This window comes from Trichosurus vulpecula, chromosome 5 (genome assembly GCF_011100635.1).
Source record: "Trichosurus vulpecula isolate mTriVul1 chromosome 5, mTriVul1.pri, whole genome shotgun sequence".
NCBI classification, from domain to species: Eukaryota; Metazoa; Chordata; class Mammalia; order Diprotodontia; family Phalangeridae; genus Trichosurus; species Trichosurus vulpecula.
Genome location: NC_050577.1, coordinates 199,540,141 through 199,565,788, shown reverse-complemented (window position 1 = coordinate 199,565,788; position 25,648 = coordinate 199,540,141). Strand labels below are relative to the sequence as shown.

General features: G+C 39.0%; 1 protein-coding gene across 1 annotated transcript in view; it reads left to right on the top strand.

The window, feature by feature from the left end:
- Nucleotides 1-1,427: 1,427 nt before the first annotated feature.
- The window catches only part of DYRK4 (dual specificity tyrosine phosphorylation regulated kinase 4), a 44,312-nt gene continuing 20,091 nt past the window's right edge, over nucleotides 1,428-25,648 (top strand). Inside the window, exons 1-10 of the mRNA XM_036759947.1 lie at nucleotides 1,428-1,507; nucleotides 1,740-1,833; nucleotides 2,227-2,280; nucleotides 4,644-4,727; nucleotides 5,561-5,707; nucleotides 7,552-7,678; nucleotides 10,799-10,962; nucleotides 13,802-13,938; nucleotides 17,997-18,137; nucleotides 23,170-23,308. Of these exons, the coding sequence (XP_036615842.1) occupies nucleotides 1,428-1,507; nucleotides 1,740-1,833; nucleotides 2,227-2,280; nucleotides 4,644-4,727; nucleotides 5,561-5,707; nucleotides 7,552-7,678; nucleotides 10,799-10,962; nucleotides 13,802-13,938; nucleotides 17,997-18,137; nucleotides 23,170-23,308 (1,167 nt within the window). The remainder of the gene's footprint in view (nucleotides 1,508-1,739; nucleotides 1,834-2,226; nucleotides 2,281-4,643; nucleotides 4,728-5,560; nucleotides 5,708-7,551; nucleotides 7,679-10,798; nucleotides 10,963-13,801; nucleotides 13,939-17,996; nucleotides 18,138-23,169; nucleotides 23,309-25,648) is intronic.

The following is a 25,648-nucleotide window of genomic DNA, read 5'->3' as shown; positions in this document are numbered from 1 at the left end:
CCCAAAGTCTCACCTCTTTTCATACCTTTGCAAATTCTAAGTCCAAATTACATCTTGGGTTGAGACTAGAAGTTCTTGTTATCCACTAGGATACCATCTTTTCCATGTATATCATTGCCTCAGCTCATCCTCTGTTCACTTTGTGGTTAACTCACCTCAGTTTCTGCTGATTTCAAAGTTCTGTAGTCCTCCTTGTGGCTGTCCCTTTCTGCAGTGTCCTTCCTGCAGGTATCTGATATAGCTCATACGTCTGCTTCAAGGAAAAAGGACCTCCATTGCTCCTTGATATCTCTATCCTTGATAGAGAACATTTGTAATTATGCATTTCCCAAAACAAAACTAGAAAGGTTATTGCAAATTCCATTGAGGAGTCCTCTAATTACGCCCTGAAACTGGACTGGCCCCTTCTCTGGATTTTTTCAGCCCAGCTCTTGGTAAATTTTTAATATTCTTTCCTCCAACTTTAGCCACTTCAACACAGTTAAATGCATCTGTGCTACACGTTGTTCTTTTTGATGCTGCACAGAGTTTTAACTTTAAAGCAGAAAACATGGCTCTACCTTCATTCCCTTTCTCTTCTCCTTTACGTTTTTAATATCCCCATTGACACAAGAGGGATATGTCAATGTAATATGTAATGTGACATGGAATTTGGTTTATATGGCTTTTCAGCCTAGGGTATCATGTACTCTTAGTGACATCCTCTCACAAAGATGAGTAGCATACTGAACCTCTAATCCCCTGCACCATATATATGATGGGATAAAAGTAAGCCATTAGCTTTTTCAGCAAGTGAACTAATGCCTGTTAGGGGTAGCTTTGTTGTTTTCCACCCTTGTCTTGTCAGGGAGGTTCTTATTGCAATGGCCCACAGACACAGGAAGATCAAAGATCTTACATACTTGGAAAAACCATCAGAACTGCTAGAATTGATACTAAGCCCACTCACATTTGCAATGATTCATCTCCCTCTCCCATCCCATCAAATCCATTAGTGCCTGACCTGGAGGCCTGTAGCATCATCTGCTAGGACATGTGATGGATCATTGCGAATGTCATGGAGGTTCGATGACTTGCTTAAGGCCACATGACTAGTAAGTATCAGAGAAGGGATTTGGACCTAGGTCTTTTGACACCGTGTCAGTGACATTTAAAGCTCCATAAAGCAATTTGACTCTTTAAAATGTCTAAAGTTAGAGGAGGTTCCCCACTCAGCTTCCTTGGATTCTGGTATCTATGGGAAAAGAACAAAGAGCAATGAAAAATGAGCAGTAGTTGGGGCCTAGGTCCAGCTTGGTTGCCTACTTTTTCTGTATCTACAGGCATTTCATCTGTCCAAATAGCCCCTTCATGAATATAGAGGCTGTAGGGGTGGGAGTGGGAGGTAGGGTTCCAAGAGCTGCTGATTTGTAAATGAACAAAAGAACATGGAATCTTTTTGGCTTGAATATCTCCAACTTCTAGCTAGTTCCTTGACACCTCTTCCTTTTGCTCTCTACTCAGTAGGGTCAGTGTTTTGCATTAAGGGTTCTCAGAGTCTTCCCTCCACTGGCGTTTTATCTTTCCAACCAAAGAGAACAGAAGGAAGAGAAAGAACACATTCCTTTCTTTTTAGTCTCTTCTCCCAGTTTCCTTTGCATAAACTCTGAATCCTGGGGATTATTTGGCCCAGGACTTATTTTTTCACTGGGAATGTTTTTATTTCATTCTCTCTCTTGACCCCTCCTGACTTCCTACAGGACAAAAATGAATGCTAAAAAGCTAGGAAAACGAAGTTCAACGTCCTTTCCCATTCTGAAATCAAGAAAGAAACATAACTTCACCTCTATAAGGGTAAGAAGCCTCTGTTTTCAACCAAAGGCCGGAGTAGGGATGGGGTGAAGGGGGAGAGAGGAACACTTGATCGAATAGTGATCACTTGGTCATAAACCCATAAGTTTTAATGAGTATATGACAGAATGGATGAAAAGGATCAGAACTGGAACAGGGGTTTGCCATGATGGGACTTGTTTCCTTATTCATTTTGGCCCTGATGTGGTAAAGCTCACCATTAGAGTTGAGACAGGGAGAGGTCAGAAGTGAGAGGTTTGACTTCTTGATTTGGGATTTTTCAGAGCTCCCAAACTTCCCCACCCTTCCCCATGAGCCCGTGTTTCTGAAATTATTGAGCTAGTGTCTTTAACTCTTTACTTTTCACTTTGTTCTATGTATCTGCAACAACACCAGAAGTTTCCTGGAGTAATTTTGTCTAGTATGCATTCAAGAACAATTCCAAAACAGGTAGGTTAACAGGTAGGTCTGGTGTTGACATGTTTATAACTCTTAGCATCTCTCTTTGTGTACTGTCTGCTTTCAAAGCCAGAAGAAGAAGGGTTTTGCCTGCAGCAGTTATGATGACATTGTGATGGTTTTGTTGAAAGAGCGCTGTATTTAGCATAAGAGCCCTTAGGTCCAAATCCCAAATCAATGCTTTACAGTCTGTATGGACTTGGACAATGGCCTTCATCTCTCTGGACTTAATCTCCTCATCTGTGAAATGGAGGCAGTTGGTCTAGATCAGGAGTGGGGAACCTGGGGCATTGAGGCCACATGTGGCCCTCTGGGTCCTCAAGTGTGGCCTTGGTCAGGTTCCTGTTCACAGCAAAGACCCATCTGTAGGGCACAGATTTACTTTGACACCCACTGGCTTGGTCAGTGGAAGCAAACCAATGGCATAGGTATATAATGCAATGAAAAAATGCCTCCTACTTAACTACATGAAAAAAGAGAACTAGACTAGGAGTTAGAAGACCTGGGCTGTATTATGTAGTACCTAGCACAATCCCTGATCAAAGTCTATTTAGAGCTGGTTCTGTGTGAGGAGCTTTAAGAGACACATAATTATTTCTCACAGACCTCAGGGACACTTCAGTGATCTAGCTAAGCATAATTGTCTATCAAAACTGTTGTGTTTCATGAAAAGTCCTTAATGACTTGCATTCTCCTTTAGCTCAACCTCCACTCTCCCTCTATGTTAACATACACTGTCGTTGTGAGGGTTTAGTCTTTACTAGTGTTCTAAAAGTCCCCAAATGGAGATGTGACTTCATATCCAGGAAGTACCTCCTCAGGCTGCATTCACCAGGTGAAGCTGCTGCCTCTGGGGAATGGGAGAGGGCAGCTGGCTTGAGGATGCACTAGAATCATCTCACACACATACCTTTTCATTTCATTTCCAGTCCAAATGAGATGGATGTTGATGAGATCACAAGTGTTAACTTCATGTTTGATTCTAAATTTGAACATGGGGTTTAGGGTAGTTCCTCCATATAGTGATCACAAGCAACCAAAGGATCCCAGAGCCATATATTTAGGATTTACACTAAGGGATGAGTTTTTTTTTTCTATTTTGAATAAGGAAAATGACACTCTATTTCCTACTTCTTCTGGATGCTACTGTAAAGATGACTATAATCATACTTTCAAAAGGGTCATTAATAAGCCTCAGGGAAACTCCTTGGTACATTTGAATAATTAACTTCTTTTTTTTTTTTTGGTTTTCTTTGGCAGGGCAATTGGGGTTAATTGACTTGCCCAAGGTCACACAGCTAGTAAGTGTGTCAAGTGTCTGGATTTGAACTCAGGTCCTCCTGACTCCAGGGCTGGTGCTCTACTCACTGTGCCACCTAGCTGCCCCGAATAATTAACTTCTTGGGTTAGAGGCACTGACATAGTAACTATATCCTAGTGAGCTAAGACCTATTAATGCTAGAGACCTAGGACAAAATTGGATTGGGGTGAGGCAAAGTGACCTGATCCTATAATAGCAAGTCACAATGTTAGAGGATATACAGAATAATATAAAATGTGATTTCTGTGTCAGGGAACTTCCTTTCTGGATGGGGAGATATAAGTGCCAAAAAATCTTAAAGATTGAGATAAACAATAAGTGCTGGATGGTAGAATACTCTAAGGATAATTAGGGAAGGGGCAGCTAGTGGCGTAGTGAGTAGAGCACGGGCCCTGGAGTCAGGAGGACCTGAGTTCAAACCGGATCTCAGACACTTGATGAATGTGCTAGTTGTGGGACCTTGGGCAAGTCACTTAACCCCAATTGCCTTGCCTTCCCCCCTGCAAAAAAAAAGGAAAAAAAGGATAATTGGGGAAAAGCTTCGTAGAAATATGGATTAAAGCTGTGCTTTGCAGGATGGGCAAGATTATTTTTTGGAGGGGGAGGCAATTAGGGTTAAAGTGACTTGCCCAGGGTCACACAGCTAGGAAGGCTAGATTTGAACTCAGGTCCTCCTGACTGTAGGGCTGGTGCTCTATCCACTTCACCACCTAGCTGCCCCACCACATGGGAAAGATTTTAGTGGGAGGAATGTGTGTGGGACTAGGAGAGGGTAATAAGTAGCAGTTAGGATATGAATACAGGTCCTTTGACATAACATCAATGTTCTATCTAGTGTGCCACAGTGGCTTTCCAAGGCAAGCTAGACAAAAATTAGAAAGTAAGGTTTGAGCCAAATTGTGGAAGTTTGAATATTTCCACAACTGAATAGCAGACAAAGGAGGTTAGATCATGTGAGCAAAGATCCATCAAAGGTTTTTGAGCAGGAGCCCAAGGGATGAAGCAACACTAAACTCTCTTTTAATTCTTTCAGTTATCCCAAATGGATGGTAAGGCTCAAAACCAACAACTGACTTCCAAGCACAAGAACCTGAGGCTGAACCGATATTTGCGTAAGGTAGAGAGTTCTGGTGCTTGGTTCCTTCTTTCTCCAGCACAGAGTAGGATGAGGGCGCCTTTTCCAGGTATCTGGACACAACACACTAGAAATTCTCTAGCTCCTCTAGCTTTACCACCCATCTTTTGTCCTTTTCCCGCAAGACTTCCTAAATTAACATTGATTTTAATATATTTTTATTTATTTCATTAAATAGTTCCCAATCATATATAGACAATTTTTAACATTCTTCTCTCTTTTCCTCCCACCTCTCCTCTACCTTTTGATATGGCAAGCAATAGGACATTAATTATATGTGTGAAGTTGTGCAAAACATATTTCTATATTAGCCACGTTGCAAAACAAAACAGACACAAACAAGAAAAATAAAGAAAGTTTTAAAAATATACTTCAATCTGCATTCAGAGTTTATCCGTTCTCTCTCTGCAGGTGGATAGCGTTTTTTATCCTGGTCCTTTGGAATCGATCATTGTCTAAATCAGAGTAGCAAAGTGTTCCATGGCTGATAATCCTTACAAACTAAAACTGATTTTAGACTTACTTGGTTTTAATTGACCAATTGAGAAATTGATTCAATTGGATAAGTCTAAACCAAGAGGAGGAAATAAGAGCTTATGTTACAATCAGAGAGATTTGCATTAAGTATTAGGAAGGATTCTCTGCTTTTGGATTATGAAACACTGGAAGGTATCGGAAAGAAGCTATAGATTGTCCTTCCTCAGGAGAGTTTTAAGAGTAGGTTTAGGCTGGACTGGATTAATCATAGCCTTGGGGTAGAAAGAGTGCTGGAGATGACTTCTTGGTTAAGCTTCAAGAGATTTTTCTTTTTACAGAAAACAAACACCACTGTCACCTCATTCCCTCATATGGACAATTGCGGGAGGAAGAATATGGTGCATGTGGCAAAGATCTCTTCTCAGGACAATAACCTCCCACTCATCAACAGCAAGAGTGTGTTGAAGGTACTCTCAATGTCACAGGTTGGTGGGTCTCGGGCAAGTGTTGGATGGGAGAATCCTTGGTTAGCACAAGTAGGATCTGGTTGGGAAAGTCACTTAGTTTTTCTGGGCCTCAGTATATCCCATCTGTGCTTGTATTTCCTTAGAGTGCAAATTGTAGTGATGTATAATTGAAACCTCACAGGAATGGTGTGATGGCTAGAGAGAGACTATCTTTAAAAAACAATTGGCTCTTGAAAAGAAAAGCATTACGTACATCTAAGAGTCAGTGGTATAATTCTCCCCCCAGGGAGCATAGGCTCTAATCTAGTCTAATCTAACCCAACAAGCATTTGACAAGAACCTACTATGGGCAAGAATCTGTTAGGTGCTAGGGATACAGAGACAAAACAAAACAAAAGTCTCTGCCTTGAAGCACCTTGCATCCTTTTAGGGGGCTGCAAATAACTTGAGGAAGATGGGAGAAATCACTAGTTAAGAAAGAGATTAGGAAAGACTTCACATGGGAAATGACAGTGAGCCGAACTGAAGGAAATGAGGGATCACCAAAGGTAGAGGTGAAGGAGGAGTGTATTGGGGCATTGGGGAAGCCTATTCAAACGTTTGGAAGTAGGGGGTAGGTTGCTGAGTTGGAGAATAAGCTGTTAGGCTGGTTTGGCTGAAAAGTGGAGCTCATGAAGCAGAGTAATGTGCAGTCACCCTGGAAAGGAAATCTGGAGCTGTGAAGTGCTTTAAATGCTAATTGAGGAGTTTATTTTTACAGATAAGGAAACTGAGGCAAATGGAGTTAAGTGACTTGTGCAGGGTCACACAGCTAGTAAGTGTCTGAGGCCAGAGTTGAACTCAGGCAGATGAGTTTTTCTGACTCCAGGCGGGGTGCCCATGAAAGGTAGTTGGGAGCCACTAAAGGTTTTGAAGCAGGGGAGTGGTAATGTGTTTTAGGAAGTGTTTTAGACTTATGTTTTAGGAAGATTATTTTGGCAGTTTTGTGGGTGGTGTATTGAAGAGGGAGATACCTGAAATCAGGCATCTAATTAAACGTCTGTTGTAATAGTTCAATCAAAAGTTATCATACTTCTCATCAGCATATTTATTAAATATTTAATTATTTATGGGGCTATTTATTTATTCATTTAAATGGCCCTAACCTCTGATGTGGATAAATTACTGATAAACATGACAAAATGACTATAATACATCAGTATATAATGAGATAATAAATGCTTAACAACAAATCCATGCCAGGGGAAAGAGCACTTTGTTATTGAGAGCAGGCTGCTATGGCAGTCCAGGTTGGTGCAGCCACTATGGGAAGAGATGGTGTTGGACTGGGACTTTAGGAGGCCAAAAATAAGCTGTTTGACCTTTCATGTGGCCTCCATTTCCTCATCTATAAAATGAGGAGATTGGGATTGATGATTTCTGAGGTTCCTTCCAGCTCTAAAAATCTATGATTCATTGGAAGCCCAGAAATATATTGGTGAGGTGTCTTTTAATTTGGTATTTTTTTACTCCATCATATTACCTTTCATATAATATTTAGTTGCCTTTCCTCTGAGGTGGAGGAGAGCTGATCTATATTCATTCTACTTGTTGGCAAGCTAAAATTTCACTGGGGTTAAAAATTTACTCTGAATCATCCACAATAGTATTAATAAAAGTGAAATGTATTTTCCTCCTATATGAATCATTTTTTAAAAGGCAACAGTAAAATTAGTCCAAAGCCGGAAAAGAGAATGGAAAACATTCTAGGTAACAAGAATTGGGTCTCTTCTTGGCAAGGGCAAGGAGGGGGGTCTGACTAGATGTGGGCTGTGAGGAGAAGATTGGGTGATCCTTTAAAGCAAATCTTTCCCTCTGCTTAGGATAACCAATGCTTTAGCCAGGTGCCATCCTCTGAGCTCAAGACTTCACCCAGCCCAAGCATCGAAAGTCAAAACTTCAGGTCAGAGGACAGCACAACACCACACAAGGTGCCTCTGACAGCATCAGGTACAGCCTCTCAAGAGGGGCGTGCGCGTGCGTGCGTGCGTGCGTGCGTGTGTGTGTGTTTGTGTGCGTGTGTGTGTGTTTGTGTGTGTGTGTGTGTGTGGTGTGGGGGTGGGAAGGAAAAAAAGAGTGAGGTTTTAAGAAGCATTTTAAACAGGACGGCCAACAAGGAATCCCTCAGTGTTTAAGCCTTGAGTGGGACTTGGTAGGCCAGGTCAACTCTTGCCATGTCAAGCCCCAAAGCTGTGTTTTTAGGAGTCACTTCTACTACCTGACCCTTCCGTCCCTCTTAATGTGTAGTTTATCATTTGTGGGCACCAATACTCATTGCCCCAAGTGGCTCCAGTATTTTGTGGGTGTGTCAGCAAGGCAATAATCACAATATAGATGATAATTGTGAAAATGCCTGTGTGGTTCCATATCACAAAATATAAGAGACTCTCCACATAGAAGGTACAAGAAGTAAAACATTTTTTTTTGGAGGGAGGAAGGTAGGGCAATTGGGCTTAAATGACTTGCCCAAGGTCACACAGCTAGTAAGTGTGTCAAGTGTCTGAGGCCAGATTTGAACTCAGGTCCTTCTGACTCCATGGCCGGTGCTCTACTCACTGAGCCACCTTGCTGCCCCGGAGTAAAACATTTATTCAGACACCAGAGGACCAGATCCCGAAACCAGTAAGTCCACAACATTGCAGCAGAGAACCACTCCATCCCACAACCTTCTACCCCCTGCTGGGGCCTTGCCGACAACAAGCAAAACCTACAGCACAGCTATTACACGTCTGCTCTCTTTCCTTCAGCTGTCATAGCTGCTGTAACTGCTTTCTCAGCATTTCCTGTGACATAACTTTCTTTTCCCCTCAGCAAGCTCCTACCACCACATGTGACTTGGGCTTCCTGTGATGTAAGCAGGTCACATGGCCTATTAATAGGTGGGAAAGATCTTCAAATCTAAATGGCTACTACAGTGGAGGGGCTCTTTTTCAATAGGGATCTCTTTATTTTTTAGGTACCCTTGGAAGGAATATATGATACAATGGGGAAAAAAATCACCGGATTTATAGTCATATGACCTGTATTTGCATCCTGGTTCCTCTACTTATCAACTGTACTATTATGGGCAATCTGCTTACCCTCTCTGACCCTCAGTTTCCTCTCTGCAAAATGCAGAAAATAACAATTGTACTGTCTGATTTACAGGATTGTGAAAACAACGTAAATTGTTACATCAATAGGAGCAGCTGCTATTTATAATATTTGTGCTTAGGGCCTGAAAATTTGAACTTGTTTATAGATTGCTGGACAAACCCCTGGTTCGTCTTGCTAGCTGGTATACCTTGCAGGAACGTAGTCTTGTTTCCACTAATTTCTCATCCCTCAAAGTCACAAGTGCATTCTTTGTCATCCCCAGTCTTATAGGGTGGTTGTGACGATTAAATGAGATAAAGAGCATAGAGCTCCCTATTACCATAAGACATTGTATAAATGTAAGCTATTGTTACATGAGAAAGGAAGACCTGGACTGAAGTCCTGCTACACTATTCTACACATATATAGCTATATTAGCCGTATGATCCTCATGTGGGTGGCACGGTGGCTAAAGTGTTGGACTTGGGGTTAGGATGACCTGAGTTCAAAGCCTCCTTCAGACATTGACTAGCTCTGTGTCCGTAGGCAAGTCACTTATGTTCTTTAGGCCTCATCTGTAAAATGGGGATTGTATGGGGATCAAATGAAATAATATACATAAAGTACTTTGGAGACTTTACAGCATCATATAAATGCTAGTTATTATAATCCTAATAACTTTGCCCCCAGGTAATGTCTCTTCAGACTATATGTTGATGAACATGTTCTGATCCGCATTGGTAGAGGGAATTTACTCTTCCACGAATTCCCTATAGTAATGAAGTCATAAGCCCCTTTTCTACTGCCCATCTTATCAGATGGTTTTAAGGGTCAAAAAGATATAGAACAAATAACTCTTTTATTGCCATAATGCATTGTATAAATTTAAGCTATTATTACATGTAAGAGTCAGGGAGCTCTGGGTTCAAATCCTGCCTCTGACATATATGACTTTTATGACCCGCAAACAAGTCACTTAACATATAACCCTTTGGTAATTCTCTAAGACTAACCTGCTGAGCACCTAATGCTCTGAGCTGGTAGAGAGAAACTTTGTTTCCCCAGGAGTTCCCAATACTGATGACATCACAAATCTAGTCCAAAATTTAAAAAACAAAATTACATGTGAACATGAATGGCTCTCAGTTCCAAGTAAGGATCTTGCAAGACCTGAGTCTAGTAAATCTGGACAGTTACTTTCTCCACTTTGCACCATGCTCACTAGCTCCCAGCTTTCCATTCCAGGTAGGGAACGTAAGGCAGTACCTTTAAAAATTATGTAAATGCTAGCCATTATTATTATTTTTAATGGTTATTTTTATTGCTAAATGGCAGATTTTTGAATTCAGTTTCTCTGACTCCAACTCTAACACTTTCCATTAAAGTATGCTACCTCATTTACTATTATGTCTGTTATTAAGCGATCTGGCTAGTAAGTGATCTTCTGACAACCTGGTTCCATGACTCCACGTGGTACTGGGTTTTTCGTGATTCATCCAATGGTGGTATGTAGGATGAAATGGAAAGAGTATAATGGAATTAAAAAAAAAACTGCAAGGAGATTGTCACCCCATAGGTATGAACAAAAATGATAAAATATCATGATTCATGTGAACAAAGTTCTTAAGCTGAATATGAGATGATATTGAGAGCTAATAGGAGATAATGACGAGACAGGAAGAATTTTCTTTTTATTTTCTAAAAAGTTTTTTCTGTTAATTAATTTATTTTTAGTTTTCAACATTCACTTCCACAAGATTTTGAGTTGCAAATTTTCTCCCCATCTATCCCCTCCCCCTGCCCCAAGATGGCGTGCATTCTGATTACCCCAGACAGGAAGAATTTTCCAAAGCAGGATTTGGAGGTTTCATGATCTAGTTGGAGCATATTAAGAATTTACTCTAATTTAACCAGGACTCAGTTGATGGTCAGTTTGGTGGGAACATTTTTTGGAGTCAATGACAAAGTTAATTCTTGCCCTTGTTTCTCACACAGAAGCCCTAAAATATTTTAAGAACCAACTGTCTGTGTATGAGCGAGATGAAGTTCTGGGTTATACAGAACTCTGGTTCCTAGGGCTTGAAGCCCAGAAGTTAGATGTGCTTCCTGAAAAACACAGCAAGACAAGCTTTGATGATGAGCATGGCTCCTATATAAAGGTGAATGTGTAAATTATTATGCCGAATGAATTTTGTTTCTCATAGCTGAGTATTTGGGGTAACAGTGCTGAAGTTCCTCCAGGAATATGGGTCAATTTCTTGTGAAACATGGTAACTCCATTCAAAAAAATTGTCTCAGTTCGACAGATATTTATCTGTGCTATGTGGTATGCAGACTATCGTTCCAGGTACTGAGGGAGATAAAAGATTTAGCAAAGACATCTCTCTTGCTCTTCTGCAGTTCTGAGTCTAGTAGGAGGATGAGACACAAATCACTGTAATTTAAGGATCTGTATTTGTTGATGGTTTGGCTACTCTGTCCACTGACATGGACCTGGCCCCTCCACAGCTTGGTTGCTGGTCTTTGAGAATTGCTGTGGCTGTAAAATTTACCACCTTAGAGAAAACCGGATGACAAGGCTCTAGGAACTTAGCCAAAGCTGGTCCTCAGATGATAGACATCCAGCTTGTCAATGGGCTCATACTAGAAGCCTTTTCAGTTTAATGTGATCTGTCAGTGGTACTAAGATCCAGTATGTCCTTTGAAACCCTGGAGTTACTTCTAAGATCTGATGAGACACTCAGAACATCAGTGGACTAAAATACACATGGATAAGCGCCCTATAGAAGACTGAAAGGAAATATTATGTTATAGTTTCAGAGATTCATAATCCTGATCCTAGCTTTGCCCAGAATTCTAAATGCCCCAGACAAAATACCTTCCCTCTAGACCAGGAGGTCTTAAAATTTTGAGTGTGTTAGGAGCCCCTTTGATATTTTGGTGAAACCTATAGACTCTCAAAAATGTTTTTTTAAGTGCATAAAATAAAATTCAAAAATATGCCAGATTACAAAGGAAACCAATTATATTGTAATGGGATTATAAATATACTGGGTGTCCCAAAAGTTTTTGTACATGCTTTTAAAACTCCCTGAAGACTTTTAGGACACCCTGAATATTGATATATTGATACTTGTTTATATATAATATCGTTAATTAAATTTAAATATACATATCCATTGTATTACATAATACATTACAAATATATGTTATGTGTCATACTATAAATTATATGCTATATTATATTAAATATATAAATAATATTATTTATTTTATTTAAACTTGTTCATATAGACCCACACAGAGACACATACATATATAAATAGATATACGCACATATAAACATATATCTATGCATGTATGTACAGATAGATATAAAGCAAATTAGGGACTCCAGGTTAAGACTCATTGCTTTTAGACTTTATCATTCTTGTTTTATCCAGGGCTATGTTTTCTTGCTTAAGCCACCAGACTAATGCTGGTTATGCCTTCTTCACTGGGCACAAGTCCTTAGTTCCAAGAGGAACTATGGATCTAAGATCAGTGTCTCATTGTGAATTAGCTGGGGTGCCATGCTGATATTTTCTTTGGTTACTGACCCTTTTTCAGCTCTTTATTTTTGGGGAGATAGCAACAACTCCCTAAGGTACTCATACAGGCATATCTCTGTGCATATCCCCATGTGAAGACAAGTAGAGTATGTACTCAAACACACCAAATGTATGTCTTCTTGCACGTATACATCTCTGACACATGGGAACATAAATAATTAGTTTCTTCATTCATACTAGCCTACACGCATGTAATATTACATATATACTACTAGTCGTAATTCCCTTAAATGTACAAATAGTACAAAATGTACAAAGAATACAAGCATTTCACGAACCTTTTGAACACAATCACATTCAAAGCAGAAGGGATCACAGAATTATAGAACATTAGAGCTGGGGGAGACCTTAGGAATCCTCTAATGCTCATTTTTATAGATGAAGAAACGCGCCCAGAGAAGGTATGTCAAGTGACTTACTTACCTTACTGAGTACAGACCCTCCCCCCACACCCCCACAGTGGTTTTGACCAAACCCTGGCTGCTAGTTTAGGAGTTTATGCCAAATAAACTTGTTTGTCTCTGTATCTTGGAAGATCCCTCTGACCTGACGTACGATAGTAGTCCATATTTCTGTTCAGTTCCATTTTCAGATTAAACCTGGTCGTCAAGGCAGAGAGAAGGAGGGAGATTCTTGAGAAAAAGATAAGGCAGAGAGCAAAGGCATGTCTAACTGGTGGAGAAGCATTAGAAAGAGTCAGGACTTCTCCAATGCCAGTACCTGTTATTTCCACCCCTACCTCCTCATTGCTCCTCCAGGCTTTTCCACAAGTAGATTCCCTGGACCTCTTGACAACACCGTAACATAGGATTCTAGGTCTAGAAGGGATATCTTCTAATCTATCTATTCATTTTACAGATAAAGAAAATAAGACCCAGAGGAATAAAATGACTCACACGGGCTGTTGTTAGTGGCAGAACCAGGACTAGAGCATAAACCTCCTATAGTCAGAATTGTAGAATTTTTCCTGCCCTATGCATACTCAGAACTTGATAATTCCATGGTAGGATAGAAGATTTACCATGTAGTCTGTGGGGGAATCCATGCCTTTTAGGCTTTTATAAAGAGATAGGAGTAGTCTTAACACCAGGAAACTGTTTAGGAGCTTAGATATTACCTTGTGTCCTTTGTGGAGTAGTCCCACTTTTTTCTGACACTAGTGGGGTTGAGGTAACCAGGCTGCTTAGCTTTGCTCATTAACCTAAACACAAGGATGATCTCTTTGGGTGTTTCTCTAGTCCTGGAGAGGAATAATAGGATGGGTTCCCAGAGCACATCCTGGTGTTTTAGTTACCAGTTCCACAGGACAGCTTCAGAGCCAAGACTTTTTCTGGGGAAGCTTATCACCCTTGATACTTTACCCTTAAACACAGTATGGCTTCAACAGGTCCTGCATGATCACATTGCCTATCGCTATGAGGTCCTGGAGATGATTGGCAAAGGATCTTTCGGACAGGTGGCCAAGTGTTTGGATCACAAAAAGAATGAGTTGGTGGCACTGAAAATCATCAGGAACAAGAAGAGGTATTGCCCTCCAGACCGTCCTCGCCACAGAGACACGACCTTTTCGTTTTGGTCCTCTTTCTAGATCATCATCTTCCTTCTCTCTCCTTCCCTCTTTTTTTCTTTCTTCTTCTCTATCCTTTTTTCTTTCTTTCACCCACCAGGACTCCTGCACCTTCTCCTAAGTTCTCTTCCTTCCTCTACCACCTCCTTTCTCATTTCTCTCTCTCTCTCTCATGCTTCAAATGATTTTCTTCTACTGCATCTCCATCTTTTAAAATTGATGATTAGGTTCAGGTTTGCAGGGTATGTCATTTTTAGGTTGTATCTTGAATTCCTTTGCTTTGGGGAATATAATATTCCATTATTTTCTGTAGATTTTAGTGGGTGAAGAATAGTCTTGGGTTATTCTAATTTTCTTCCCTTTATATTTGAAGTTCTTTCTCCTGGTCATCGGCAGAATATTTTTATAATTGAAATTCTTAACTCTAGCCACTGTGTATCTTGGAATTAGAAATAAATTGGGCTTTTTTCTCTGAAGGCAGTCTGTGGATCCTCATAATTATTGCTTTATTTTCTGTATTCAGAAGTTTTGGACAGTTTATTTGTATTTCTTACATCTTAATGTTCAGGCTTCTTGACCTGTCATGTTTTTGTTAGGTTTGTGATCTGAACTGTCTACATATCTTATCTTTGAAAACAGTGTGTTTTGCTTGTATAGAAATCATTTGTTCTTTTTAACCATCATTGCATTTTGCTTCTCATCTTTCTTTATCTTCTGTTAAGTTCTTTATTTATGCTGAGTCAATGTCCATTGCTTTTTGCAGACTTATGGAAAGTAGAGCGGGTGTTCCAGGTAGAGTTTTTGCTGTCTTTGGCTTTCCCAGCCTAGGGACTGTTGGAGAGGAAAAAAGCATGCCCCCCTTCTTCTAGTCTTCCCCTTTCTCTCCAAACTCTGTACTTGCCTGGTGGTTGAACAGAGTTGAGTCCTGATATTTGTTGCAATAGGGCCCTAGAAAAGAGTAGGGGTGGGATTCTTGGCAGAGGTTGCAACTGGAGGGAAATCTCTGAATAAATCCTAAAGCATAAAACTATGGGTCAGCTTTTATGCCCTGTTGAAGTATGGAGGTTGGTAGAGGAGGACAAGGAGGAAATGAGTTAATGAGTTAAGAAATAGCATTTTCCACTCTTAATTTACAAGGTTGTTAACTTTGTTGAGTGTCTTGTTTTCTTGTCCATTGGAAACAGCTATAGTTGCTCTGTCTTTGGCATAATCTTTTGGGGTTTTTTTGAGAGTTAGTGGGTACTAGAGAAAATACCTAGTCCTCCATCTTGTCAGTAATGTGACTTGGAAGTAATTTTTTTTACTACTCTTTATTATTAATGTTATTATTATTACTCTTTATTATTCTTTTTTATTACTCTCTTCTTGACCCTTTCCTTTCTTTCCTTCTTTCTTCTTCCCCCTCTCTCTCCTTCTCCCCCTTCCTTACTCCCTTTACAATTCTTTAAAAAAAATTTTCCCATTGTTCCTATGGGGCATTATCTAGTTCTCTTTGTGTCTTGTTTATCTTCCTCTGCCTCATTCCCTAGTTCCTATATCTGATTCTATTTTCCTTCTTTTCCTTCTCCCCATTTCTTTTACCCATTGTGCTAGAAACTCTTCATAAAGAACTATGAGACACAGACCTTTTTTCTTTAGTAATTTATATTAGAATATAGACTAACTTGTGTGAGATATTAAGACAGTAGATTCAGAATGTGACACCAATACACAAAGTTTGTCTTATCCTCCCAATATTTAGTATGGTAGGCACTTAATAAATATTCATTAAATTGAATTATGCTTTTATCCTTAAACCTATAAATAATATAAATGCTTATGTGATTTCTACAACCATTTATTAAGTGCCTATTATTCTCAAGGTACTGAAGTCATAACTCGGTACCTACTCTCAAGGAATTTATAATCCAGTTAATGGGAAAGATATGAAAAACAATTGAGTTCAAAACAAGGGAGATTGAGATAAGTGTGAAGGAGAAGTCCAGGCAAAGTGCTATAAAAAACATGAGGCAGGAAAGATAACTTTCATCTAAAAGATCAGGGGAGGCTTCATGGAAGAGGTGGCACCTGAAATTTTCTTTGAAGGAAAAGATTTCAAAGAATGGAGATTGGGTGGGTGAGTAGCATGTCCATTATAGGGATGGATGAGCAAAACCATAAGAATCAGAGGATCATAGAGAGCCAGAAGAAAACTTGGAGATCATCTGTTTTACCTCATTTTAAAGAAAAGAAAACTAGGCCCAATAGCTTGTACAAAGTCATATAGCAAATGGTAAAGCTAGAATTTGAACCCAGGTCCTATGACTCTAAATCAAAAGCTCTTTCTACTATACCAGAAGGAAGATGGAAACCTATTTTGCCTGGAATAATGTAGTACATGTAAAGGAGGATAGTGTAAGAAGGCTGGAAACAGTAGTTGGACCCAGATTATGAAAGTTGTTGAATGCCAGAATCTGCAGGAAGATTATATGGCAGTAGGGAGATTTTTGATAATCAAGCTTAGAGTGGCATCTTAAGAAATAATCATGATCAGAATGACATATTAGGAAAGTTTCCTGGGTATCAGTGTGGAGGCTGGATTAGGAAGAGGAGAGACTGTAGGCAGGGAGATGAGTTAGGAAGCTGTTTAAAACATGTCAGGCAAGAGGCGATGAATGTATGAATTCAGGGTGGTGGCAGGTGGATTGTGAAGTAAAAGATGGGTGGAGGTGAAGAAAATTTTGGAGGTAGGATTGACTTGATAAAATTAACTGCACGTGGAGGGCAAAAAGCCCTGAGATTCTCCTAGCCTAGGTGACCAGAGAAATAGTGATCATATTAACACAGAAGGGGCAGGGATAAATTTAGGAGATAATATGAGGAGCTTAGTTTTCAGATGCAGGAAGTGTGAGGTCTTGGTAGCATTTCCAGGTGATGATGTCTGAAATACAGTCGGAAATTTGCATTTGGAGTACTAGGGTATATGTGTGTGTGTGTGTGTGTGTGTGTGTGTGTGCGTGTGTGTGGAGGGAGGGAGGGAGGGAGAGAGAGAGAGAGAGAGAGAGAGAGAGAGAGAGAGAGATTGAGAGAGAGACTTTCAAGGATCAACATACTTATTTAAGGGTCAAGAAGAAGATGACTATCCAGTTAGGGAGACACAAAAAGGAAGAAAGGAGTAATTAGGAAAAGAGAATGAGACTGGAGTGTCATGGAAGCCAAAAGAGCGGAAAGTTTCAAGAAGAAAGGTGTCAAAAATGTCATGTGTTCTAGAGAGGCCAGATGGATAAGAACTGAAAAAGTTCCACTAGATTTTTTTTCAAAAAGAGGTCATAAGGTTTTTCATAAGGAGAGCAGAAACTGGAGAAATTAGAGTTATAGTGTGTTAGAGTTAAGAGGGACCTTAGAATCATCTAGCCTAACCTCTCATTTTTCTTTTTCACAGATAAGGAAATCAAGGCCCAGAGAGGGCAAATGACTTGTCCAAGGTTATACAACAAGTTTGCCATAGAGCCAGGGTTAGAACTCATTTCATCTGATTCTTAGTCCAGTGCTCTTTCTAGTAGTGGTAGAACTCACATTCTAAGGTGAGAGGATGGGCAAAGAGATGCCGTTGACCCTCTTCCATTGAAATCTGGAAGACTATGTGAAGGAATTAAGATTTCAGGAGCTGTTTGAAAGTAAGGACAGAAAGAAGCTTGCAGGCTGGCCAAAAATCATTCTAGGCATAAGGTTGAAGATGTATTTGGGAAGAAGATGATCAGGTGTTGGGTCTTTTAGGCAGGATTACCTGAGATACGTGGGGAATTGCCTGGGAGAAAGAAGCAGGTAGGGGTTTGAGGGCAGATGAAGGAACTGTCATGAAGGACTTGGAAGGGTAAGCTGCCACCGTTCTTTCCCATCCTAAGGGATTAGAGCTGTGATTGGTGGGAAGGGACTGAGGAACACTCTAATGATGAGGTAGATTTTGTGAAGCCTGCTTTTCTAACACTACTCAAGACTCACATTTTCTCTGTCTTCCTTTTTCCCCATATCTAAGATTTCACCATCAAGCTCTTGTGGAGCTGAAGATCCTGGAAACCCTCCGGAGGAAGGATAAAGATAACACATACAATGTGGTACACATGAAGGACTTCTTCTACTTCCGGAATCACCTCTGTATCACCTTTGAACTTTTGGGGTAAACTCTGCTTTCCGTTTTCTTTTTCTTGGTTGAAGATGGGCTTAACTTGTAGTAGGAGGGATTGAAGTTAGAGCTCAGTAAGGCCTTCTGGACTCTCTGGGTTATATTAAATTATTTATCTTTGATCTCTTTTCAAGGTAAATTGTTTTTTGATACAAAACTATCTTAATTTTCCTTCTCTTTTTAATCTTTTAACTCACTTTAAATATTTCTTGTTGTCTCATGGAGTCATTAACTTCTGTGTAGTTCATTCTAATTTTCTGGGAGTCTGTATCTTGGACAAGATTTTGTACCTCTGTTGTTAAGCTGTTAATTTTCTTTTTAAGTCTCTTCTCCATAGCTGTGATTTCTTTTCCAGTTATTTACTCCAGCAGTCTCATTGCATTGAAAATAATACTCTTAAAACTATTTCTAATTTAAAAAAACTCTTGCCTCATTTCTTCTAGGAAATTCTAATTAATCTTGTGAGTGAACTATGTCTTTCTTTGAGGCTTTGCTTATAGGAGTTTTGGAGTTATTCTCCTCTTTTGTGTTTGTGCCTTGGGTGTCCCTGGCATCATAATAGCTCATTATCTTTTTTTGTCTACTCATTCTTCCAGTCTTCCGGGATTGGGATTTTGTGCTAGGACCTGGATCTGCACACTTCTATTATTATGCCTTGACCTTGTTGGGTCCTGGTCTATCTTCTCTAGTGTCCTTCTGCCATCCTTCTCCAGGTATTATGTGCTATATTTTTCAAGGATCACAAGGGCAGCTCAAACCAGAGAACTGCAAACTTTTACCAGACTCTAAGTGGTCTAATCAAGGACATGATGTGATGGCTGCCCTCCTTTAATTTCCAGATTCCAGACCTTGGTTTGGGTCTTGGTAATACAACCGTATACTTGCTTTTGAGTGGAGATCCAGTAGAGAGTTGCTGGCCCCTGACACTGTCAAATAGCATGAAGGTTAGATTTAGGGCAACAAGCATCTTGCTTACCCCTGTTCTTGGCTTGGGAGCTAAGTCTGTAACACCTCTCTCTGGGTCAGAGAGATATTGTTGAGACCCTGCTCTGGTCCCCAGGTTGAGTCTGAGATATCCTTTCCTAAGTCAGAACAACAGATAACTTTGAAGTCCTGGAATTGAAACTGAATTCCTTTCTCAGAGGTCAGAGTGACAGTGCTATGACCCTTTTCTTCACCTAAGCATTCAGTTCAGAACCCCTCTCTTTGGATTAGAGGTACAATACTACGGCCCCTGTACCAAGGGGCTTAGTCTGAGGTATTTAACCCCTCTCTGTGATCAGACCTCTTCTGCTTTTGGGGTCTGGATCTGTGATTCTAGCCCAGCTCATTCCAAAGTTCCTGCCCTAGTTACTCGCCTAAGGGTCAAATGTTTGATCTTGGGCTGCATAGATGACTTGCTGTATTTTTCTTTAGATTTCCTGATCACTATTTAGCCTAGCACCTTTCTTAGATCTTTGTTAGAGAAGTTACGGTGTTTGGCCATCATTCAAATATTAAGATCAGGGAGAAGAGAATCCTCTGCTGAATTTTTACCTAGTCAATTTTAGTTCAATATAAGGCAGAATTTTTCATGCTGTCCAACAGTAGAAATATAATAACTTAGAAATATAATAACATATGATATGATAATAACTGGATAGAAATAATATAATAATACCTGGAAATACTCAAGCAGAGTCTAGAGACCAGTGCCCGTGTTGTAGATAGGAATCACGCTATTGTGGTGGTGAGTTGGGATGACTTCTGAGCTCTCTCTACTTCTTGATATCTATGACTCTCTGCTATCGAGTTCCTTGGAAAGAGGGTTACAAAAACTGAGGGGGATGGTTATTAAAGAAAGTGAATCCATATCATAACACCTTCCTATCTCAGAATCAGCAGGTATATGCTTAGCATAGATTCCAATACTTGGTACAAAAAATAACAAATACTGTAACAATTTTATAAAGTCAATATCAGACCCTTGGGCATCGCTTTGAAAAGAGCTTGCTTTATTAGATAACAGGGATATACCTCATTCCTTTCATTAAGATTTTTGAATCATTTAAAAAGACCTCTTAAAAACTATGGGAGGCACCATGAAGATAATGGATCGAGCTGGCCTTAGAGCAAGGAGTAACTTGGGTTCAAGGCCTGCTTCTAACACGCTGTTTGTGTGACCCTGGGCAACTCAGTGCTCTGGGCAACTCTGTAAGATTATAATTTGCAGAGTAGACATCAGCTAATATTGGTAGGAGGAATTTACTTATCTAGGAGTTTCCTATGCCAGTGAAATCATAGGTCTAGTTCCTATCCACATCCCTATGATTTCAAAAGTACATCTACTTATGTGCACAAGAAAGATTGGACTGTTCTTCCCAGGGTAGAGATGGAGGTGGGGGATAGGGAGATTGAAGGCACTATGTGAATAAATGACTTCATGAAATGCAAGCTGTATACTTATAGAACACAGCATAGAACTATCCCCCTTAGGACTAGGATGCTTAATGTAATGGAAATAAGACTTTGTTTAGAATCAAAAGATCTAGGTTCAAATCCCAGCTCCATTATTTACTGCTTGTGTGACCTTGGATAAGTTAGTTAACCTCTTTGGGTCTCTATTCTCTCAAGTTGTCCAATATTTTTGGAACATTGCATCAGACTTTGTTGATGCGTTGGTTTGGTTGAATTGCTTTTTTCCTACTTTTCTTTTTTCTTTTTGTAGTAGTGTTTAAAGGTTGATTGGGTGATCAGTATTGATCATTCATTCATAATTAACCCTAGTTCTTCTATTGACTACTTGCCCAGATGAGATTTCCCAATATTAAGCTCTTTCTCCTGTCTGGGAATTAGTATCAAGGAATCTGCAATTCTCTTTATCTTTTTTAAAATTTATTTTATTTTTAATTTATGGAATAAAACAAACATTTCCATAACATAGGAAAATAAAAAAGATGATTGCTTATAAAACTGCAAATCTACTATGCACAACTTGTTATTCCTTTCAAATATACAACAAAACTAACGTAAATTTTTTCCTTTTTTTTCTTCCCTCCCTCTCCCCACTCTAGAGATGAACACCGTTAGACACCAATAGGCATATAGATGTAAAATTATTCTATACATAATTTTATTTATCAATTCTTTTTCTGGATGCAGATAACATCTTTCTTCACATATCCTTTATAGTTAATTTGGGTATTTATAATAGTCAAAATAACTTATTCACTCAAAGTCATTCTTAAAATAGTATAACTGTTACTATATACAATGTTCTCTTAGTTCTGCTTATTTTGCCCTTCATCATTTCATGCAAGGCTTCCCATGTTTTTCTAAGACCATTGAACTCATCATTTCTTATAGCACAGTAGTATACCACAACATGTTCAGCCATTGTCCAATTGATGGGCATCCCTGCAGTTTTCCAATTCTTTACCTCCACAAAGAGAGCTGCTGTAAACATTTTATAACATATAGGTTCTTTTACTTTTCCCCAGTCATCTTTGGAAATAGACCTAGTAGTGGCATTGCTGGGTCAAAGGGTATAGGTAGTTTAATAATTTTGGGGGCATAATTCCAGATTTCTCTCCAAAATGGTAGTATCGGTTCATAATTTCAACAACAATGAATTCGTGTCCCAGTTTTTCCACATCCCCTCTAACATTTTTGTTTTCCCCTTCAATCATTTTAGCCAATTTGGTAGGTATAAAATGATATCTCAAAGTTGTCTTAATTTGCATTTCTCTAATCAATTTTTTCATATGACTATAAATTGTCTTGATTTCTTCAGCAGAAAATTGTCTATTCATATCCTTTGACCATTTATCCATTGGGGAATGAATTGTATTCTTATAGATTTAACAAAGTTCTTTATATATTTTAGATATGAGACGCTTATCTGATAAACTGTCTATGAAATTCCCCTCCCCCTGATTTTTCTGCTTTCCTTCTGAACTTGGCTACATTTGTTTTATTTGTACAAAACCTTTTTAATTTAATGTAATCAAAATTATCCATTTTACACGTAACTTTACCCTCTCTATGTCTTGTTTATTCATAAATTGTTCACCTATCCGTGTCTGATAAGTAATATGTTCCATGTTCTTCTAATTTTCTTGTAACATTTCTACATCTATATATCTATTTCTATCTCTTTATCTTCTTGAGCTTCCAGTCAGAGACAGTACTTTGAGCTAAACCCCTCTGCATTAGATCTATCTCTATCACTTCTCTGAGGATGTTTCCTGCCTCAGTTGCTCCCTCCATACTATATTTTCAGTAAGTAAAACCTGATGGCTAGGGGTTACTACTGTTTATAATGACAAAGTGAACATTTAAAACAAGGAAAGGTAAACAACCTCCCTTCTTCCCCCTACCCTCCCAACTCCCATGCCTAGAGGAAAAGTCTTTAGGTTATTATGAAGGAGCTCTAGAGGGGAAAAGAGAAACAGCACCATCCTTCTGGGTTCTTTGTGGAGAGAAAGGGGTCAGCAACATAGCTTTGGTCCTGACATATCACCTTCCCAAGAAACCATGCCCCTTTCTTAGTGGCAGTTCTTCTGGCTTCTCTTACTAACCCAGCTCCATGCAGCTTCCCACTTTCTCTATCTCCATGCTTCTTCTAGTCCCGTTGGGAGCTGGGCTCCTCCTTGACTGTCCCTCCTAGATTTAGTAAACTTACTTTTAAAGGTCATTCTGAGGCATAGCCTACAATTCTTCATCCAGTCCTGTTGTTTCCTTTCTGATCTTTCAAGGGCTTAATTTGCACCACGTGAAGAAATCAGCTGTCATAACTGTCTCCTTCATAGTTATTTTACCACCTCCTTGTTTGCCTCCTTTTTTGTGATTAGATCCTAGGCTTTCAAGGACCACTTTCCTACATTTAAAAAAAAATTACAAGGAATAACTCATTGGGGATATCATTGGATATAATTTGAAATTAAGGTAAAGTGAAAACAAATGATATGAATAAAATTTTTAAAACCCAATAGATTCCTTCTGCACTTTTCTCACTTAAAATGGTCTTTTTCCCTCTCTTCTCCAGGATCAATTTATATGAATTGATGAAGAATAATAGCTTTCAGGGCTTCAGCCTATCTGTGATTCGACGCTTTACACTCTCGGTTCTGAAGTGTTTGCAAATGCTGTATGTAGAGAAAATCATTCACTGTGATCTCAAACCAGTGAGTACCTCTTTTGCACATGCCCTTTCTTCCTTTTTCTGACCTTTCTTCTCCAATTGTGAACAGACACCTGACTTTGTAACTGTGGTGGCAATCAAGACTGGAACCCAACCACTCTTGTTCTTTTCTTTTAATATTTGTCTTAACATAATTTATTTTTACATAATAAAACTGCCCTCAAACAAACTCCCCATGAAATATACTGCACCAAAAGTTAAGTAAAACTGCATAATAGTGTATTTTTGACCGTCCTAAAATGTTATTTTCCACTGATGGATGAACATGTGAATGTGGGTGAACAATGAAGGAGAGTAGTTCCATTTTCTAGCTTACTGATCACAGAAAGAAGGGGTAAATGCTTAAACTTGAATAATTTAGGATCAATATTTCCCATTGTCTTTGTTCTACTGTTACTTTTTGTCAGTGTTGACTTAAAATGTATTGCGGTATGTAATATATACAAAAACATATATATATATATACATATATATATACGAACACATACACACCTACCTATTTTTAGCTTTGTTCTTTTCACTCTGAATTGCTGCATACAAGTTTTCCCAAATTTCCTTGAAATCATCTTCATCTTCGTCATTCCACAATAGTATTCCAGTACATTTACACACATATACATTTATATTTCATCTACTCCCAAATTATCGGACATGAATTTGTTACTACAAATAATGCTGTTCTGAACTTTTTCCTCACATGGGTCTTTTCTTGCTATCACTAATCTCCATGGGGTATAAACCTATTAGTTGGATCTCTGAGTCAGAGGCTATTAGTTGGATCTCTGGGTTGGAGGGTATGAAAAAGTTAGCACTTTTTCTTGCATGACTACCAGTAGTCTTCCAGAGTGTCAACTAGTTGTTTTTCCAGGCCAGGTGTAGGTCCAATTAGTCTCAGCTAAGACTTCAGGGCAGGTATTAGGGAAAAAAGTAAAATAGGCTAGTAGGGAATATAAGCAGCTAGGTGGTACAGTGGATAGATCACCAGTACTGGAGTCAAGGAGACTCCTCTTCCTGAGTTCAAATCTGGCCTCGGACAGTTACTAGCTGTGTGACTCTGGGCAAGTCACTTAACTCTATTTGCCTCAGTTTCTTTATTTGTAAAATCAGCTGGAGAAGAAAATGGCAAAGTACTTCAGTATCTCTGCCAAATAAACCCAAAATGGGACCATGAAGAGTTGGACATAACAGAAAAACAACTGAAAAGTAATATGACAGATGGTAGTATACTTTTTGGGAAGAACAAGAATCTTAGGAAACTACTGTGCATCTTCATATATGTAGTGTGGTTTCAGAGGAAGAAGAACTGGGATTCTGCTGTTTTTATTTTGTCTATGGGGCAGGAGAAGCCCGTGGAAAAGCTACCTGGAGATCTGGCCACACAAGAATAAATAAATAAAATTTAAAGTAAAAAATAATGATTCTTTAAGGAAAGCATTTTGCAAACCTTGGATCAGTATATCAAATATGAACTCTTATTATTAATCAATTGGTATTACCATCAGAAGCGTAATTATTTTCAATTTAATAGACATTATAAAGCAACAACTATTTGTAAGGTACTGTTCTAGGTTCTGGAGATGCCAAGATAAGAATTCAACAGTCCCTGTTCTCAAGGAGCTTATATTGGAATTTGGACACATACAAGGGATAGAGTATAAGCAAAGTAAAGAGAAAGAACAAAATAATCACAATTGAATTCTGGAAAATGATAATGACCAAACTTGATTTTCAAGAAGAGATATGAGAATACAACTCCCTACCTTCTTTGCAGAGGTGGAGGAATACGATTAAGGAACTTTGCACATAATGTCAGGCTTGCCTGATTTATTCATCTGGTTTTGCTAAGCCTTTTAAAATTTTTTTTTGTTATAAGAGATGATTATTTGGGAGGAGGGAAGGGAAAGTTATATTGAGAAATGTAGATAATATAAAATTTAAAAATATTGATTTTATAAACCAATGGAGAGTCTCATGGAGGAAGTGCCACCTGAATTGATCCTTGAGGGAAAATAATTTTTCTGAAAGGAAGAGATGAGGAACATATGTATTCTAGGCATAGGATTGTGCATTCAGTCAGGAGATGGCAATTACAGGAAGTGACAAATAGTCCAGTCTATATGGAATATAGAGGACATGAAGATGATTAACATGAAACAAGGTTAGGAAAATAGCTTGGATAGCTTCGAACCCAATCAAGCCTTGGACTTGGAGTCAGGAAGACCTGAGTTCAAATGCAACCTCAGACCTTTATTATCGGTGTCACACAGTCATTTAAGATATCAGTTTCCTCATCTATAAAATGGTGAAAATAGAAAAATGTAAT